The sequence below is a fragment of the Oryx dammah genome, unplaced genomic scaffold (genome assembly GCF_014754425.2).
Source record: "Oryx dammah isolate SB20612 unplaced genomic scaffold, SCBI_Odam_1.1 HiC_scaffold_18, whole genome shotgun sequence".
Taxonomy (NCBI): Eukaryota; Metazoa; Chordata; class Mammalia; order Artiodactyla; family Bovidae; genus Oryx; species Oryx dammah.
Window position 1 is genome coordinate 99,158,315 of NW_024070202.1, and position 19,934 is coordinate 99,178,248.

A 19,934-nucleotide genomic window follows, 5' to 3' on the forward strand; every position below is an offset into this window, starting at 1 on the left:
AGTTACAAAGCAAATAGTGAAACTTGAAAGCTACTTTCCTTTTTCTAGTTCTTCAACCCAAGGGTAAATACCTCTATTAGTTTCTTATGATTCCTTCAAGACATGCAAAAATTACTGCGGCTAAGTCACTTCAGTCGTGTCTGACTCTGTGCAACCCCACAGACGGCAGCCCACCAGGCTCCCCCGTCCCTGGGATTCTCCAGGCAAGAACACTGGAGTGGGTTGCCATTTCCTTCTCCAATGCATGAACGTGAAAGGTGAAAGTGAAGTCACTCAGTCGTGTCCGACTCTTAGCGACCCCAAGGACTGCAGCCTACCATGCTCCTCCATCCATGGGATTTTCCAGGCAAGAGTACTGGAGTGGGTTGCCATACATATACTTATTTCTGCTATACTATCTCTCTTTTTGTTTGTTAGTCTTTAACGTAAAAAAAGATCACACTATACACAATTATTTACTTGACTTTTTTCACTAAATCTATGTTGGTGATCATTTTTTAACTGCAAGGTAAATATATCTTTCTCTTTCTAACAGCTACATTAAAAAATTATTTGTTAGAATATGCCATAGTTCTCTAAGATGGATATTTTGGGAGTGTTTCTGGGTTTTGTTTGTTGTTGTGATCTTATGATTAATCAATAGAATATCTTTGTACTTATCTTAACAAGTCTTGCCAGCATATCTAGAGAGAAATTCTTAAAAAAAATTTTTTTTAATTTGGCCATGCCACGCAATTTGTGGGAACTTAGTTCCCCTACCAGGGATTGAACCCGTGCCTTGGCAGTGAAATGATGGACTTCTAACCACTGGCCACTGGGGAATTCTCTACAGAGAAATTCTTAAGCATTAGGGCCTGGATTAAATAACATGTGTTTTACCAGTTAATAGAAAAGTTGCACCAGATAACATCCCAACAAGTATTTGACAATGCTTGTTTTCCAATATTCCCCAAGCATTGATTATCAAACATATCAGTTGTTTCCAAACAAATTATAATTGATATCTTAAAAAAAAAAACCTCACAATGGCCCAGTTGGTGTCCTTGATGTGACCTAGTAGCTTAGCATGGGGGATAATCTTCCCCTAACTCCCTGCCTCCATCCCCAAACTCCTTGGGAGAAAAGAGAGGGAAAAAAAGAGAAAAGAAAGCCTGAGTCCCTTAAAGGTCAACAACATGGAAGCCAAGAACACGAGCAACTGAAGTTAGATCTTGACTAATTTGACCCGGGTGTGTTGATGTGCCTTTTGAGACAGAGACTCCTTATACCCAGTCCTTCTGTGTGGCATTACCTGGATCCCCAAGAAGATGCAGAGATACCATGGCGGGATATCCAGGATGCCATAAGCCAGGTGGCTGCTGCTGGGACTCTTGAGCTGGCCATCCTTCTTCCTGCCTTTGTCACCTTCATGGGAGCTGAGCACACCATCACCCCTCTGCTGGGAAAAAGACAAAAACACGTTTGAGCATTTCAAGAGGAATCAAGTGCATTTTGATGCCAAAAGCTTGGCCTCTATGTACCAGTGTCAAATCAAATCTCAGAGACAGAGTTTTGGATGAAGTAGGAAAGAATAGCTTATTGCTTTGCCAGGCAAAGGGGAACACAGTGGCTCCTGCCCTCGAAAACTGTGTGTCTCCACCCAGAGGGATTTGGTGAGAAGTTTTATAGCAACGGCTCAAGCATGGGGCTGCTAATAAGATTAGGCCATGTACAGTTCAGTTCAGTTGCTCAGTCGTGTCTGAATCTTTGTGACCCCATGGGCTGCAGCACGCCAGGCCTCCTTGTCCATCACCAACTCCCAGAGCTTACTCAAACTCATGTCCATTGAGTCGATGATGCCATCCAACCATCTCATCCTCTGTCATCCCCTTCGCCTCCCACCTCCAATCTTTCCTAGCATCAGGGTCTTTTCAAATGACTCAGTTCTTCCCATTAGGTGGCCAAAGTATTGGCATTTCAGCTTCAGCATCAGTTCCTCCAATGAATACTCAGGACTGATTTCCTTTAGGATGGACTGGCTGGATCTCCTTGCAGCCCAAGAGACTGTCAAGAGTCTTCTCCAACACCACAGTTCAAAAGCATCAATTCTTCGGTGCTCAGCTTTCTTTATAGTCCAACTCTCACATCCATACATGACCACTGGAAAAACCATAGCTTTAACTAGACAGACCTTTGTTGGCAAAGTAATGTCTCTGCTTTTTAATATGCTATCTAGGTTGGTCATAGCTGTTCTTCCAAAGAGCAAGCGTCTTTTAATTTCATGGCTGCAGACACCATCTACAGTGATTTTGGAGCCCCCCCAAATAAAGTCTGACACTGTTCCCATTGCTTCCTCATCTATTTGCCATGAAGTGATGGGACCAGATGCCATGATCTTCGTTTTCTGAATGTTGAGTTTTAAGTCAACGTTTTCACTCTCCTCTTTCACTTTCATCAGGGGCTCTTTAGTTATTCTTTGCTTTCTGCCATCAGGGTGGTGTCATCTGCATATCTGAGGTTATTGATATTTCTCCCAGCAATCTTGATTCCTGCTTGTGCTTCTTCCAGTCCAGAGTTTCTCATGATGTACTCTGCATAGAAGTTAAATAAGCAGGGTGATAATATACAGCCTTGATGTACTCCTTTTCCTATTTGGAACCAGTTTTTTGTTCCATGTCCAGTTCTAACTGTTGCTTCCTGACCTGCATACAGATCTCTCAGGAGGCAGGTCAGGTGGTCAGGTATTCCCATCTCTTTCAGAATTTCCCATAGTTTGTTGTGATCCACACAGTCAAAGGCTTTGGCATAGTCAATAAAGCAGAAGTAGATGTTTTTCTGGAACTCTCTTGCTTTTTTGATGATCCAACAGTTGTTGGCAATTTGATCTCTGGTTCCTCTGCCTTTTCTAAATCCAGCTTGAACATCTGGAAGTTCATGGTTTATATACTGTTGAAGCCTGGCTTGGAAAATTTTGAGCATTACTTTGCTAGTGTGTGAGATGAGTGCAATTGTGCGGAAGCTTGAGCATTCTTTGGCATTGCCTTTCTTTGGGATTGGAATGAAAACTGACCTTTTCCAGTCCTGTGGCCACTGCTGAGTTTTCCAAATTTGCTGTCATACTGAATGCAGCACCTTCACAGCATCATCTTTTAGGACTCAAAATAGCTCAACTGGAATTTAATCAAGTCCACTAGCTTTGTTCGTAGTGATGCTTCTTAAGGCCCACTTGACTTCACATTCCAGGATGTCTGGCTCTAGATGAGTGATCACACCATCATGATTATCCGGGTCATGAAGATCTTTTTTGTACAGTTCTTTGTGTATTCTTGCCACCTCTTCTTAATATCTTCTGTAGGTCCACATCATTTCTGTCCTTTATTGAGCTCATCTTTGCGTGAAACAGCCCCTTGCTATCTCTAATTTTCTTGAAGAGATCTCTAGTCTTTCCCATTGTGTTGTTTTCCTCTATTTCTTTGCACTGATCACTGAGGAAGGCTTTCTTGTCTCTCCCTGCTATTCTTTGGAACTCTGCGTTCAAATGGGTATATCTTTCCTTTTCTCCTTTGCCTTTCATTTCTCTTTTCATAGCTATTTGTAAGGCCTCTTCAGACAACCATTATGCCTTTTTGCATTTCTTTTTCTTGGGGATGGTCTTGATTCCTGTCTCCTGTATGGTGTCACAAACCTGCATCCGTAGTTCTTCAGGCACTCTGTCTATCAGATCTAATCCCTTGAATCTATTTCTCATTTCCACTATAAGGGATTTGATTTAGGTCATACCTGAATGGTCTAGTGGTTTTCCCTACTTTCTTCAATTTAAGTCTGAATTTGGCAATAAGGAGTTCATGATCTAAGCCACAGTCAGCTCCTGGTCTTGTTTTTTCTGACTGTATAGAGCTTCTCCTTCTTTGGCTGCAAAGAATATAATCAATCTGATTTCGGTGTTGACCATCTGGTGATGTCCATGTGTAGAGTTTTCTCTGTGTTGTTGGAAGAAGGTGTTTGCTATGACACAGAAAACTAACCAATCTGATCACACAGCCCACAGCCCTGTCTAACTCAGTGAAACTATGAGCCATGCCATGTAGGGCTACACAAGACGGACAGATCATGGTGGAGAGTTCTGACAAAACATGGTCCACTGGAGAAAGGAATGGCAAACTACTTCAGTATTCTTGCCTTGAGAGCCCCATGAACAGTATGAAAATGAAAAAAGATAGGACACTGAAAGATGAACCCTCCAGGTCAGTAAGTGCCCAATATGCTACTGGAGATCAGTGGAAAACTAACTCCAGAAAGAATGAAGAGACGGAGCCAAAGCAAAAACAACACCCAGTTGTGGATGTGACTCATGATGGAAGCAAGGTCTGATGCTGTAAGAGCATGGAATGTTAGGTCCATGAATCCAGGCAAATTGGAAGTGGTTAAACAGGAGATGGTAAGAGTGAACATCAAAATTTTAGGAATCAGCAAACTAAAATGGACTGGAATGGGTGAATTTAACTCAGATGACCATTATATCTACTACTGCAGGTAAGAATCCCTTAGAAGAAATGCAGTAGCCATCATAGTCAACAAAAGAGTCTGAAATGCAGCACTTGGATGCAATCTCAAAGATGACAGAATGATCTCAGTTCATTCCCAAGGCAAACCATTCAATATCACAGTAATCCAAGTCTGTGTCCTGAACAATAATGCTGAAGAAGCTGAAGTTGAACAGTTCTATGAAGACCTACCAGACCTTCTAGAACTAACATCCAAAAAAGATGTCCTTTTCATTATAGAGGACTGGAATGCAAAAGTAGAAAGTCAGGGAATACCTGGAGTAACTGGCAAATTTGGCCTTGGAGTACAGAATGAAGCAGGGCAAAGGCTAATATAGTTTTGCCAAGAGAATGCACTGGTCACAGCAAACACCCTCTTCCAACAACACAAGAGAAGGCTGTGTACAGGGCACTGCTTTAATCTGGTCTCAGGTAATCTGATGAGAACCTTGTTCTTGGGCTTCCCTAGTAGCTCAGATAGTAAAGAATCCACTTACAATGCAGGAGACCCAGGCTTGATCCCTGGGTTGGGAAGATCCCCTGGAGAAGGGAATGGCTACCCATTACAGTAATCTTGTCTGGAGAATTCCATGGACACAGGAGACTGTTGGTCTGCAGCCCATAGGGTTGCCAAGAGTCAGATATGACTGAGTGACTAACACACACAATCTGATGAGTTTGAGGTTCCTTTAATCTGGAATGAAGAATGGTGACATCTTCCTCCTTAAAAAACTAGGAATAAACCCACCATATGACCCAGCAATCCCACTCCTAGGCATATACCCTGTGGAAACCAAAGTTGAAAAAGACACATGTATCCATTGTTCATCGCAGCACTATTTACAATAGCTAGAACATGGAAGCAACCTAGATGCCCATAGACAGATGACTGGATAAAGAAGTTGTGGTACATATTCACAATGGAATATTACTTATCCATAAAAAGGAATGCATTTGAGTCAGTTCTAATGAGATGGATGAACCTAGAGCCTATTATACAGAGTGAGGTAAATCAGAAAAAGAAAGATAAGTATCATATACTAATGCATATATACAGAATCTAGAAAAATGGTACTGAAGAACTTATTTGCAGGGCAGCAATGGAGAAACAGAGAGAATAGATTTATGGGCATGGGAAGAGGGGAGGACAGGGTGAGATGTATGGAGAGAGTAACATGGAAACTTCAGTTCAGTTCAGTTCAGTCGCTCAGTCGTGTCCGACTCTTTGCGACCCCATGAATCGCAGCACGCCAGGCCTCCCTGTCCATCACCAACTCCCGGATTTCACTCAGACTCACGTCCGTGGAGTCGGTGATGCCATCCAGCCATCTCATCCTCTGTCGTCCCCTTCTCCTCCTGCCCCCAATCCCTCCCAGCATCAAAGGCTTTTCCAATGAGTCAACTCTTCGCATGAGGTGGCCAAAGTACTGGAGTTTCAGCTTTAGCATCATTCCTTCCAAAGAAATCCCAGGGTTGATCTCCTTCAGAATGGACTGGTTGGATCTCCTTGCAGTCCAAGGGACTCTCAAGAGTCTTCTCCAACACCACAGTTCAAAAGCATCAATTCTTTGGTGCTCAGCCTTCTATGTTTCTATGAAGTAAAATAGATAGCCAATGGGAATTTGCTGTATGTCTCAGGAAACTCAAACAGGGGCTCTGTATCAACCTAGAGGGATGGGATAGGGAGGAAGATGGGAGGAAGGGTCAAGAGGGAGCAGATATATATATATATATATATACCTATGGCTGATTCATATTGAGGTTTGACAGAAAACAACAAAATTCTGTAAAGCAATTATCCTTCAATTAAAAAATAAATAAATAAATAGAAAGAATGGTGACATCTTCCATTTATTGGGGGTTTTAGTCCTTTTGTTATTATTGTTCAGTCACTAAGTCTTGTCCTACTCTTTGTGACCCCATACCCTGCAGCACGCCAGGCTTCCTTGTCCTTCATTCTCTCCCAGAGTTTGCTCAAATCCATATCCGTTGAGTCAGTGATGCTATCTAACCCTCTCATCCTCTGTCATCCGCTTTTCCTTTTGCCGTCAATCTTTTCCACCATCAGGGTCCTTTCCAGTGAGAGGGCTCTTTGCATCAAATGGCTAGAGTATTAGAGCTTCAGCATCAGTCCTACCAATTAACATTCAGGATTTATTTCTTTTAGGATTGACTGGTTTGATCTCCTTGCAGTCCAAGGGACTCTCAGGAGTCTTCTCCAGCACCACAACTTGAAAGCATCAATTCTTCAGCACGCAGCCTTCTTTGTGGTCTAACTCTCACATCCATACATGACTACTGGAAAAACCATAGCTTTGACTACACAGACCTTTGTTGACAAAGTGATATCTCTGTTTTTTAATATGCTGCCTAGGCTTGTCATAGCTTTCCTTCCAAGGAGCAAATGTCCTTTAATTTCATGGCTGCAGTCACCATCCACAGTGATTTTGGCGCCCAAGAAAATAAAGAGACTGTTTTATCTCTTGAGGTGGAACCAGGACCCTGCCCAAAGCCTGCACTGTTGTTTCCTGGCTGCTCTCTGTTGTCTCTAAATCCCCTCCTTTCCCTGATTAGCAACTGTCTGAATCTAACCTTTGGGACTCAGGGAAGGTCATGGAGGCTGGAGTCTGTTCCCCACAAACAAGGAACAAGAGACATGGAAAGGCTTCTGTGCCCAGGAGCCCTAGAGGCTCCTGCTTAGTTTCATTTTCTTATTACAACCAGACAGATGGACAGCTTTCTAGAGGCAAGAACAATGGTATTGTGATATATGCTGGCCAGCTTGTGGTTTCTAGATTCAGACTCAAAAGACCAGTGACTTTCTATACTATACATCAGCAGCAAGCCCTAACAGAAAATAAACTTTGTGGAAGAACGAATGGGGATCAACTCCATGGTCAGAAAATGGGCAGAGGTATTCCTTGATGATTCATTCAGTGGTTAGGACTTCATGCTTTCACTGCCAAGGGCATGGGTTCAATCCTTTGTCTGGGAACTAAGATCCCACATGGTGTAGCCAAAAAAAAAAGTGGGTTTCTCAAGAAAATGTGCAAGGAAATGGGGATTCTGACCCAGATGGTGTAGCTGCCCTTGTTTATGCTCCCACAGGCCAGCCCTGTGCCAAAGCCTTTATCATAATGTGTGTATTATAATGGACTATTTCCTTATCCATCTCTTCTGCTAGAACTGAGTTCCTAGAATGCATTCACTGTGCCTTACTCTCCTTTGTTGTCCCAGCTTCTAGAACAACCCCAATGCTCAGTGTAGACTGAGTAAATGGAGGAATGAATGGACATAACACAAATGTAAATAAGTGTAGAGCATATAGAATGCTCTAGGGTCAATAGCCAAGTTACATTCCTATCAGGTTACTCCATATTAACTTTGACTCATAAACTCTCTCCTCCAATTTATTGGCTATATTGTTTACCAAACTTGGGCAAATTATTAACATGTATAAGTCTTATTTTTCTGATCTATGTAACAAAAATGTTAATAACACCTACTTCATAGATGGAAAAATTAAATTGGAACATGAAGAAATGGGGAGATGTTGCTCAAAGGATATAAACAAGTAGTATAACATGAATAGGTTCTGGGAAACTAATGTGTGGTGATTATAGTTAATAATATTGTATTATATATTTGACAGTTGCTAACAGAGTAAATCCTACATGTTCTCAGCACAAAAAAGAAGTGATGACTCCATGCCATGATGGAGGTGTTAACTACTAATAACTGCTGCTAAGTCACTAAGTCATTTCAGTCATGTCCGACTCTTTGAGACCCCATGGGCCATAGCCTGCCAGGCTTCTCTGTCCATGGGATTCTCCAGGCAAGAATACTAGAGTGGGTAGCCATGCCCTCCTCTAGGGGACCTACTCAGCCCAGGGATCAAACCCAAATCTGTTAAGTCTCCTGCATCGGTAGGCAGTTCTTGACCACTAGCAATACCTAGGAATCTATTAATAACTGCTATGGTGGTAATCATTTTGCAGCATATAACTGTATCAGGTCAAAGTCTTGGACAGTTTACGCTTACACAATGTTATATGTCAAGCACATCTAATAAACCTGGGGAAAAACAGAGCATGAAGCACATAGCCCAGTGCCTTGCATGGTGCACCTACCCAAGAAATTAGCTGCTATAATTATGATAAGCTTCTGGTCCCAGGTTTCAAAGGCTTTTAACTCACACTTGAGTGACATCAGAGCATCTGTAGGTGGAGTGACATTAGAGCAGCTGTAGGTGAGAGGAATAGGAAAGCAATGTCGCCAATGTGGCCAGAATGGGGCAAGGCCACCAGCATGAAGATCAGGCAATTAGGTGACAAGCCCCGGCAGGGTCCTGGGCCCTGGTCGAACCGCAGAGGAATAGCAGGTTCTGCACAGTGGCACAGCCAGGGTGCCCTGAAGATAGTGTGGGCTTCTCACAGAGAAAGTTCTGGCAAGGATGTTAAGGGTACCCATACCAACACCAACCTCCATAGTCAAGCACCCTTTACTTCAGCACAGCCTCAAAGAACAACTTCTGAACTGAAGCTTCACTATGACTCCTGGGAATACTAATCACTTCAGTGCTATGGATTCTTCCTATACAAGAAATCTGCTATTTTTTGTGACTACATTGATATAAAGATACATTACTATATACTAAAAATTTTCTCTTTTGTCTAAAAATTAATATTTTTTTCCTTCTGATTTTAAAAGAAATGGGAGCAAAACTATGGGCACAGACACTATGGCTGCTCTCCCTAACGGTCAGTGGCCCTGCTCTGGAGAAGTAGGAGAAGCAGATGAGTGGGGGGCAAGGGGTTACCAGCTGCTTTGAAGTGGAGAGAGACAAGAAAGCCACCAGATCAAGAACTGGGTGTTTGGCCGCTTCCAGGACAGCACTGGTCCCTAGGGAACATTATATTCTAAGACAGGATTTCTCAACCTCAGCACCATTGCCATTTTGGACAGGATAATTCTTCCTTGTGTTGTGTGTGTTCATGGCAGGGGTTGGGGCTGTATCATGCACCCTAGGATATTTAGTAGTATCTTTGGCCTGGACCCACTAGATGCCCGTGGCAAGCCCCTGCCCTCACCTTCAGTTGTGACAACCCAAAATGACTCCAGACATTGCCAAATGTCACCAGCAGGGTAAAAATCACCCCGTTAAGAATTGCCATTTTAAGGGTATTGTTCAGATCCCACCAGGGGAGCCGCAACTAAGGACAATTCTGGCTGACGTGGAGAGTGGGTGGGATAGATGTGCCATCTCCACATGGATACAGAGGAAGCCAGTCCTCCTCCTCCATGGGATGGAGCACAAATCGGATCTCAACTCTTTCCCAGTACTCGGGGGCCCCATCACTGGCGATGGAGAAAATTTCCCAGAGCACTAAGGTCCAGGTAGTGGGAGGAGCTCAGGGCTGCCATCAGGCTTGGAGAGAGTGGGTGGACTGAGTCAGCCACAGCACAGCCCTGCAGAGTCACCCTGTTCCTGGGGCTCGGTGCAGCATTTGCCCATGAATCTATTATTTAGTTTCTGAGACTTAAATGGAAGAGTTTTGCTTCTACTCATCTATACAGCAATGTCTGGAAGCATGCCTCCCAAACCTGCTCCAGGAAGCCCCAACTTCTCTCCACTCCCGCTCAGACTACAGCCCCAGCATGCCTCACAGCTATAACACGGTTTTCTCATCCAAAAGGCCACAAAGTCCCATAACTTCTCTACTCCATCGCTAGCACAGAGTTAGTGCTCACAGCACAATCCGTTGAGTGAAAAATAAATAAATGAACACATGTGCCGGGAGCCAGCATGAGGAACTCTGCCCATGGCAAAGGTCATGAGGAAGGAGGCTTCGGCATACGCAAAGGCGGGATCGAGCCTCAGGAAACCCCCTGTTCCCGAGCATCTACCCCCCAAGCCAAAGTGCCTACTTTACTGTTTTATACTCTCACCCATACCTTTGACTTTACGGGGGGCAGACCACCCCCCACCTCTCTCGGAGAAGGAGTTAACTTGCAGCTCCAGTTAATAAAAATTCCTGGGCGTGACAAGAGTGTTTCAACTTACAAACTCCTCTGAAGTTTCTCTACCCTGCCTAAGCAGGTTCATCCAGCCACTTGTGATTGTTTACAGCCTCCCAACCATGAGAGGCATGAGATGCTTTAAAACTTTCTAAATACAGACTCTTTTGAGAAGTTAGAAAATTATTAGTATAGTATAGTGGGTTGATTAGAAATTATATTGGTGAAGGGTTTTTCATTTGTTGAGCCAATATTTGCTGCTAAATCTCCATATTCCCTGCCCTTATAATGAATATAACTAACATATAGGAAAAATAAGTATTAACCTTTAAGATTAATCATATTAAACCTTAGGCAAAGTAAATTCCTTTCTTTGATTGTAACCCACTACACCCTCACCCTATAGGAATACAACTTTACTTGGAGAGTGGCGCCTGGTTTAAGAAAAAAATCACCTCTGGAAAAAATAAGTTTTCTGGTTGACTGACCGTTATCAGAAAGGGCCATAAAATGTCAGCAGGCCTCATGGCCAGAAGATGATGTAAAACCCCTAAGACCTTTGTATAATTTTATATGAAGCACCTGATTTTGACAAGGGCCAGGTCTGCTGACCCCACGTGACTCTGTATTCATCCCTATGTATAACAAAAAGTATATAAGCAAACCTGAAAATAAAGAAAACGGATCAGTTTCTGGAAAGACCAGTTCTCCCATGTCTTTCTTTCTTGTTCTCCGTTTTTCTGGCTGAATTCCCATCTGGAGCGTGGGTACTCATCAAGCCTGCTAATTTTGCCTGGGCTTCTAAGATCAGACCAGGGAGGCCTCAGTGCCTCCTCTCCTTTGGGAGAACGGAAAGACACCTGTGGCCTACGTAGGTGGTACTAGCTTCTTGTCTCGAAGCTTTATTGGTATTCTGCGTAAACGAAGTTATTCAGCCTCTTTTTCTCCACTAATTTTCCTACTACACTATTCCTTTCTAATCTCTCTTTATACTTCTAATTAAATAGCTTTTTCCTAGGACGCCAATTCCATCTCCCCTTTGAATTACCCTGGATCCACCGGGGCTAGACCCCAGCACACATGCATAAATTAATGACCATAAAGATTCTCTCACCGACTTTTTAAAATAAATACATAATTGGTTAGAACTCTTCGGAAACATTATGCTGATCCTATTTGGATTCCTGAAAAGAAGGCTGTCCTGATGCAGCTTTGGTACTTGGATTGGATGTGAAAGAAGGGTGGTTTTGCCTAAGCAGGTCAAGGCCAAGCCAAAGATAGCCTGGAGGGTGTCCGAGGGAACTTTGGAGCACTTATCGCGAGGTTTTAGTGACCGTGTGGCACAGTCCTTGAGCAAAACTGCAGAAGAACTGGCTGAAGAAAAGAGGAGGGGCAGAAGGAAAAGAATGGCTGTTGATTGGCTGGCTGGTTGATTGACACTGCGTAGGCTACACAGAACAGCAGAGCACACAGTTTGAACTGGGGCCACAGTGGTCTGTCAGTCCCCTGCTTGGCAGCCATTCGCACATCACTTCCCCTCTCTCAGACTCTGTGTCCCCTTCTGACTCTGGGAGGGTTGCAAAAATACCCCAAAGCATATATGGCTTCCTATTATGTGCGCCTGTGAATGAACTCACACGACTTGGGCAGGTACAGCTCTAGCAAACTCACCTCATACCTTCTCCCAAGACCCCTTGGAATTCTCAGAAAGGTGAAGGGGTGCGGGGGGGGGAGGTTTGGCGGGGGACAGTAGGGGGGATGTTAGTTTGGGGCCTCCCCCATCTCCCTGCCACCATTTAAGAGTCATTCTTTATGGCAAAAAGTAAAGAAGAATTAAAGAGCCTCTTGATCCAAGTGAAAGAGGAGAGTGAAAAAGTTGGCTTAAAGCTCAACATTCAGAAAACTAAGATCATGGCATCCGGTCCCATCACTTCATGGCAAGTAGATGGGGAAACAGTGGCTGACTATATTTTTCTGGGCTCCAAAATCGCTGCAGATGGTGACTGCAGCCATGAAATGAAAAGACACTTACTCCTTGGAAGGAAAGTTATTTCCAACCTATACAGCATATTAAAAAGCAGAGACATTACTTTGTCAACAAAGGTCCATCTAGTCAAGGCTATGGTTTTTCCAGTAGTCATATATGGATGTGAGAGTTGGACTATAAAGAAAGCTGTGTGCCAAAGAATTGATGCTTTTGAACTGTGGTGTTGAAGAAGACTCTTGAGAGTCCCTTGGACTGCAAGGAGATCCAACCAGTCCATCTTAAAGGAGATCAGTCCTGGGTGTTCATTGGTAGGACTGATGTTGAAGCTGAAACTCCAATACTTTGGCCACCTCATGCGAAGAGTTGACTCATTTGAAAAGACCCTGATGCTGGGAAAGATTGAGGGCAGGAGGAGAAGGGGACAATAGAGGATGAGATGGTTGGATGGCATCACCGACTCAATGGACGTGGGTTTGGGTGGACTCTTGGGAGTTGGTGATGGACAGGGAGGCCTGGCATGCTGTGGTTCATGGGGTCGCAAAGAGTCGGACACAACTGAGCGACTGAACTGAACTGAACTGAATGACTCAGGACTTCCCTGGTGGTCCATGGTTAAGATTGCCTTCCAATTAAGGGTGTGAGGGTTCAATCTCAGGTCAGGGAGCTAAGATCCTACATGCCCAGTGGCCAAAAAAACAAAACATGAAACAGAAGAAGTATTGTAACAAATTCAATAAAGACTTTGAAATTGGTCAACATCAGAAAAAATCTTAAAAAAAAAAAAAGTCAATGACTCAAAGAATGTTCTCAGCCTGATGACTCTGAATATTCTAAGTTGTGTCTGGATATCAATCTGGACCTGATGAGGTTATGGAAACCACTTCTGTAATTGCTTTACAACACTTTTCTGGGAAATTGTCCTTGTATGAGGCCCAACATGGAAAAAAAATTAGAACTTAAGAGTGGAGAAAAACTTATCTTCCTTGAGAACAGCTGGTTCTTCATTCTGATAAGAGTGTGTGACTTCTGTGAAGGACGTCAGCTATGGCTGGTAGAACACACAGAGCCTGATCAAAATACATCTTTTGCTGTAAAGCACTTTGTGTCACTTACATAAAGTTCTGGGGCAAAAAATCAAATAAGCAGGTACACAGTGGACTAAGATTCCTGTGTGTCAGAGATGAGTCACTAGCATATTAAAGATATACATAGAAATGTGACATCCTAGAGATATTGTAGAGCAGGGGCTTCCCAGACGGAGGTGGAAAAAGCCCCACCTCAGGGCATATCCAAATGGGGAAAGTGACTTTATCCAAGGGGAATCCCTGGTCAGTAAAATTCTGTAACTCTCAGACTTCCCTGGTGGCCCAGTGGTTAAGATTCTGAACTCCCTATGCAGGGGGTCCAGGTTCAACCCTTGGTCAAGGAACTAGATCCCACATGCCTCAACCAAGAGTTCACATGCTGCAACTAAGACCTGGCATGGCCAAATAAATAATTTGTTTTTAAGTCTATGACTCTTATAGTGGCAGAAAAGTGCCTACAAGCCCCTTTTTGAAGGAAGAATAAACTCTTAATGAAGCTTCCCCATGAGTCAGCACTGGTATGAGAAGACGGGCCACAAGCTTTTCTTCTGATTGGAAGAGTCTATCAGCTCAACATATGGGCTGTAATGTCACCAAAACACTTGCTCAAAGAGGCATTCTGTTGACGTGTGGCATTTTATAGTGCTTTACAGTTTGCAAAGAGCTTCCAATGCATCCTCTCATTTGATTCTCACAACCCAGTTTCCAGAGAGGAGATTGAGGCTCAGTGAGATTACATGACTTGTCCCAGGTCCCCTTGTAAATGGGAGAATGGAACTCTCCTCTCCTGGTCGAGGGCAGTTGCTGGCAGGTGCATTCCTGTGTGTATGGGGACAGCCTGTCATCTCTCTAGAGCAGAGCAGCAGAGCAGGAGGCTGGCACAGAGGGAACAGCAGTGGGAAGGAGGATTCCTGGGGGGAAATGAATCCCTTGGCCCTCTGACTCTAGCCACCCTCCACACAGCCTCCTGCTCCCCGACTTGCCCCCTAGGTTTGTTTCCTAACACTTCCAGTCAACTGACTCTAGCCATTGGGATTGTCCAGGTCTCTCCAAACATGTCTGGGGAATCTGTCTTCCCCACGTTTATATCCCTAGAAGGTTCTAACAAAGCAATATGCACATGAAAACCAAAACATCTCAGAAAAGTGGCCTTTTAATCTGGGTGCTGTGACCGAGGCTTTGAGGAAAATGAAAAGACAGTTCACTGAATAAAGACAGATATGTTCCCAGACCCTACCACTCCCTACTGGTTTCAGGTGTGCTAAAGATGTGGAAAACATCACAGCTTTCAGAAATAGAGTCTTCAACTTATTTCCCAAGTTGGTTTTTTTTTTTTTTTTTTTCTTTGAGATGGTGGCAAAAGAGTTGTTAAAAAAATTTTTTAAAGGTCCAAAATGGAGTAACTAATGCTAAGCCCATATCAGCCCACCAAGACTTAATAAAGTGAAAGAAAGTGAAGTCGCTCAGTCGTGTCCTACTCTTTGCGACCCAATGGACTGTAGCCTACCAGACTCCTCCACCCATGGGATTTTCCAGGAAAGAATACTGGAGTGGGTTGCCATTTCCTTCTCCAGGAGATCTTCCCAACCCAGGGATTGAACCCAGGTCTCCCGCATTGTAGGCAGACGCTTTATAGTTTGAGCCACCAGGGAAGTTCTAACCTGATATCTAACCTAATTAATTGCATGCAGTTTTGGTTTCTCACAGGGAAGTAACGTTTCGCTAGTCCATCTCAAATTATCTGGTCAGAACTAGTGAGGTGATCTGCCTGGTAGACCCCTGCTTTTCAGGAAAGTGACCTGTCCTGAAACAATCCACTCTTTGAAAGAATAACTTTGCCATGCCTCTTTCTGCCTATAAAACTCCTCCATTTTGTACAGTTCCTCAAAGCTCCCTTCTATCTTCTGATGGTATGCTGTCCATTTCTAAATCATTAAATAAAGTCAATTAGAGTGGACTTCCCTGGCAGTCGATCGGTTAAGACTCCACACTTAACCGTGTGGAGTCACTGCAGGGGGCCTGGGTCCAAACCCTGGTGGGTGAACTAAGATCCTGCATGCTACAAGGTGTGGCCAAAAGAAATAATAATAATTTAAAAGATAAAGCCAACTAAGCTTTAAATTTACCCAGTTGAATTTTTACTTTTAGCAATAGGAATTCTGAGAGGAGAGGAAATTTCTCTCAGGTGCCTGTCACAATTTTCCAGAAGAGTCGGCCACAGTCTCTTTGCCAAAAGACTGACTAGCAGTGGGCAAGGTCTGGTAGCCAGCTCCAGGGGACAGTTCTGAGGGCCCAGGCCGGGCTCATGCGTGGCACCTGTCGCACAGATGCCATGGCTGGGCCTGGTGGGGAGAGGCTCTGTCTGGCTACGGTGGGCAGAGGGTCCCCACTCAGTCAGCTCCCCCCACAGCGGCCCTGGTTGTTTTTAGGTGGCCAAACTAGGCTGGAAAGAATGGTGGGAGCAGGGCTCAAGGACTAGCTTGAGCCTCCAGATGGGTTATTGTCACTTTACTTCTCTGGGCCTCAGCTTCCTTATATGTAAAATGGGAACAGAGGTGTATGCCTCGGGTTTGAAGGAAGAAAATAAAGTACACAATACTAGGACATATCAGCCATTCGGTAAACAGTAGCTCCGTGCCACTCTCGCTCTCTGTGTATGTGTGTCTCTCTCCCTGTCTCATTCTCTCTCTCCCTGCTTTCCTCTTTCTCTTTGCTTTGCTTCAGAAAGGCTTTCTGATCAAAGAAATCATAATGCTGAGAAACCCGGAAAACAAACCCTTACATTCCACAGAGTAAAACAAAGAGGACCTTTCAGCTCTCCCTTCCTTTGTAATTCATTCACGGAGTTCAGCACTGAGGGTGGAATCTTTGCCTTGTGAGAGTGGCGGCAGGAGAACAGTTGTAAAAATTCAAAGTCTCACTTAGAACACAAGCCACCTTCCTTAGGAATCCACATTAGGACTCCACGCTGGGACCTTTCTCCAGGGTCTTTCCTCTTTTCGGCTACCTCACCAATCTGCCTGCAATGCAGGAGACCTGGGTTTGATCCCTGGGTCAGGAAGATCTCCTGGAGAAGGCAATGGCAACCTGCTCCAGTATTCTTGCCTGGAGAATCCCATGGACAGAGGAGCCTGGCAGGCTACAGTCCATGACATTGCAAAGAGTCAGACAGGACTGAGAGACTAACACTTAACACACACCCCAGCTCTATCATCCCCTCTCTTCTACCAGCACTCACCAAGGGGTTGGGGTGCTCACAGGTGGGGATGGCAGAGTTCATGGCCGCTTGGGGGTCTTCTCTTTTTGGCTTCCTCTCAGAACAGAAAAGAAGCGAAGCCGCTGCTGGAGAGGAAGATTAACTTCTCACAGCCTGCCAAAATAATAAGAGGGAAAGATGAGGATCCAAAAGGGTGAGGCCTCCAAGCCCCACCTACTGGTCTATAACAGACACCCCCTCCAGCCCTCTGCGGCCACTGCAGGGGACCAAGGTACATCCAGTGATAGTAAGCGCTGCATCATTTGAAAAGTGTGGGTAGTTGCAGAGAAGTTAATGATTCCCCATGGCACCAAGGAAACAAATCAGGGTGCAGCCTGTTGAGATGTGTCGAACAGCACTTTCCGTGGTTCCCAGGTTCCCAGGGCAAGAGAAGAGGGGGGTGAGGCTCTGGGCCAGACATAGAGGCTTTTCTGTTTTCTAAAGCTGGTTTCTAGTGACTGGTTGAACTGGAATGAAAGCATTGCAAAAGTGGCACGAGCAGCCTGGCCCCTGAGATACACTGACACAGTCGTTAGGGAGGGACTGCCGACCCTAAATGCTGACCTGGGAGAGGCTACTAAGGCTCATGGGTGGAGCAAAGACCTCAGGTGAGAGGCTGCGAAAAAATGCTTCTGCCACTTGGGTGCCTGTCTCCCTAATACGCAGAAACTTCTAGTAACCTACCTATTGCAGAGACAAACCCAGGAAGGCATAGTCTTGGTCTTATCCTGCACAGAGTACTAAAATGCTCCTCTAAAACTCTCGATAAACCCGACTCTATGAAGTCCAGTGGGGCTTCCCAGGTGGTGCTTGTGGTAAAGAACCCACCTGCCAATACAGGAGATGTAAGAGATGTGGGTTCAATCCCTGGGTTGGGAAGATCCCCCGGAGGAGGGCATGGCAACCCACTCCAATATTCTTGCCCAGAGAATCCCATGGACAGAGGAGCCTGGTGGCTGCAGTCCACAGGGTTGCAAAGAGTCGGACACGACTGAAGCAACTTAGCATGTATGCACATGAAGGCCAATGCAAACAAATACCTGTTATTCATAATGATGGAATGTTCTGGAACAGATAGCACTGGGACTCAAGTTTCAGGAAACACCTAGTGGGACCTACATAGACACTGCTAGGAGTCCGTCCAAGAGGAAGCCCTGAAAAGCACAACAATGAGAAGTTTGACATGGGAGGGGACAGAGCTGACAGGCTATAACAGAAAAACCAAGGTCAGAAGAGAGTCAACGGTCACTAAGTAGTTGACCTTTACTGAATACTTGTCCATTCTGAAGATCAGCCCTGGGATTTCTTTGGAAGGAATGATGCTAAAGCTGAAAGTCCAGTCCTTTGGCCACCTCATGCGAAGAGTTGACTCATTGGAAATGACTCTGATGCTGGGAGGGATTGGGGGCAGGATAAGGGAACAACCGAGGATGAGATGGCTGGATGGCATCACTGACTCAACGGACGCGAATCTGAGTGAACTCCGGGAGATGGTGATGGACAGGGAGGCTTGGCGTGCTGCGATTCATGGGGTCGCAAAGAGTCGGACACGACTGAGCGACTGAACTGAACTGAACTGAACTGAGCATTGCACCATACCTTTTCTGTTTTTCTTACTAAATGTTCACTACAAACTAGCATTCATATCCTTATTTTACAAAAGGATTAAAAATCCTATAAATTCAGATTTTTCTAAGATTAAGAAATATGCGTGTCAATGGGTTAAGCTATTTGCCCAAGATTCATAGCAAGTGCAGGAGCTGAGATTCAAGCCCAGACAGTCTTGTCCTGCAGCCCATGGGACTCAAGGAGATGACCATCAGAGACAGGCAAGTGTTCTGGGCCTGAAGAGGGCTCTGGGGACACAGTCCAGGGAGTGTGGTCAGAGGGGCTTCCCCACCCCACCTGGTAAGGAAATGTGGATCTTCCCCAAAAGGCACCAGGGGCCCCAAGTTCACCAGAGAAGGGGAAGCAAGGCTGCTCAGCTTCAAGGGGGTGGGTCCTGCGGGGGTTGGGATCCCCAGAGCAGGCTAATTCTGCAGTCCCCAGGGTGGGGAGGGGCAGGAGATGAGGACAGACGGCCGGTGCCAACATTTACATGGACGATGAACAGCACACACTCTGTTTGTTGCTCCAGGAAGACCTGGCTTAAGGGGGGCCAGGAGGGTCCAGGAGTGGGGAGTTGCCTGCACTGTCCCCACACCCCCCACCCTCACAGACCTGTGGGCAGGGCAGAGTTGGGGTCACCTTCAGGGACAGTGAGAAAAGAGGCGTCTTCTCAGAATCTGCCCTCCCCACACTGGAGGTCTGGCCTCACCAGGCTCTGCCCTTTCCTATTGCTGCCAATTTCTTGGATGTACAAGTAAACTCTTCTACAGACTGAGGTAAAACGGCCCTGGGTTAGCCACGCAAGGAAGGCAAAGCAGAGAGATGGGCTCCTCTCCCCCTTCGTCTGGCTGCCTGTACAGTGTGCTCAGCGTCTGCCTGCCTCTTCAACCTCAGCACCTCTCTTCCAGGGCTGACACTCTGTCTCACAAGGCTCTGTGTTGGGCGTCCTCTCAGCATTGGCCCTTTGGCCTGTGGTCTCTGCCGCTGTTCCCTTCTCGCTCAGTGCTATGAGGAGCCAAGCCAGCCTCCCCTACTTTTCCTCCACCTTCTGCACCTTAGAAGTTATTTTCAGGGAATTCCCTGTGGTCCAGTGGTTAGGGCTCAGTGCTTTCAATCCCAAGGGCTCCAGTTCAATCCTTGGTCAGGGAACTATCTCACGACCCTCACAGCCAAAAAAGGAAAAAAAAACTAAGTTACTTTCACAGATTTATCCCTCCTCTCATCATTGACTGGGCCTGGCTTTGAAACAGAAGGGAAGGGCCCTTGAGGACTGGCTAGAACCGACTAGATGGTGGAAGAACTGACTCCCAGCAGCCCCTGGGGGCTCATTATAATATATTAAGATGCTGACGACACACCCACAGGCACTATGACACTTCCGCGGCTGACCATCAAAGGCCAAAAAATGGGCAGTGGCCCAGTTCCTAGAAATCCCTACCGCCTTTTCAAGATAGTTG

At 45.2% G+C, this 19,934-nt stretch overlaps 1 protein-coding gene across 2 annotated transcripts in view; it reads right to left on the reverse strand.

The window, feature by feature from the left end:
* LOC120878232 (solute carrier family 23 member 1-like) overlaps window positions 1–17,005 on the reverse strand; it is a 60,910-nt gene extending 43,905 nt beyond the window's left edge. For both annotated transcript variants that reach the window (XM_040260928.1, XM_040260927.1), the window contains exons 1-2: window positions 16,852–17,005; window positions 1,292–1,435 (exon numbers count right to left, since the gene is read on the reverse strand). In XM_040260928.1, coding sequence (XP_040116862.1) covers window positions 1,292–1,435; window positions 16,852–16,893 — 186 coding nt within the window. In that variant the 5' untranslated portion in view covers window positions 16,894–17,005. The remainder of the gene's footprint in view (window positions 1–1,291; window positions 1,436–16,851) is intronic.
* Between the last annotated feature and the right edge of the window lie 2,929 nt (window positions 17,006–19,934).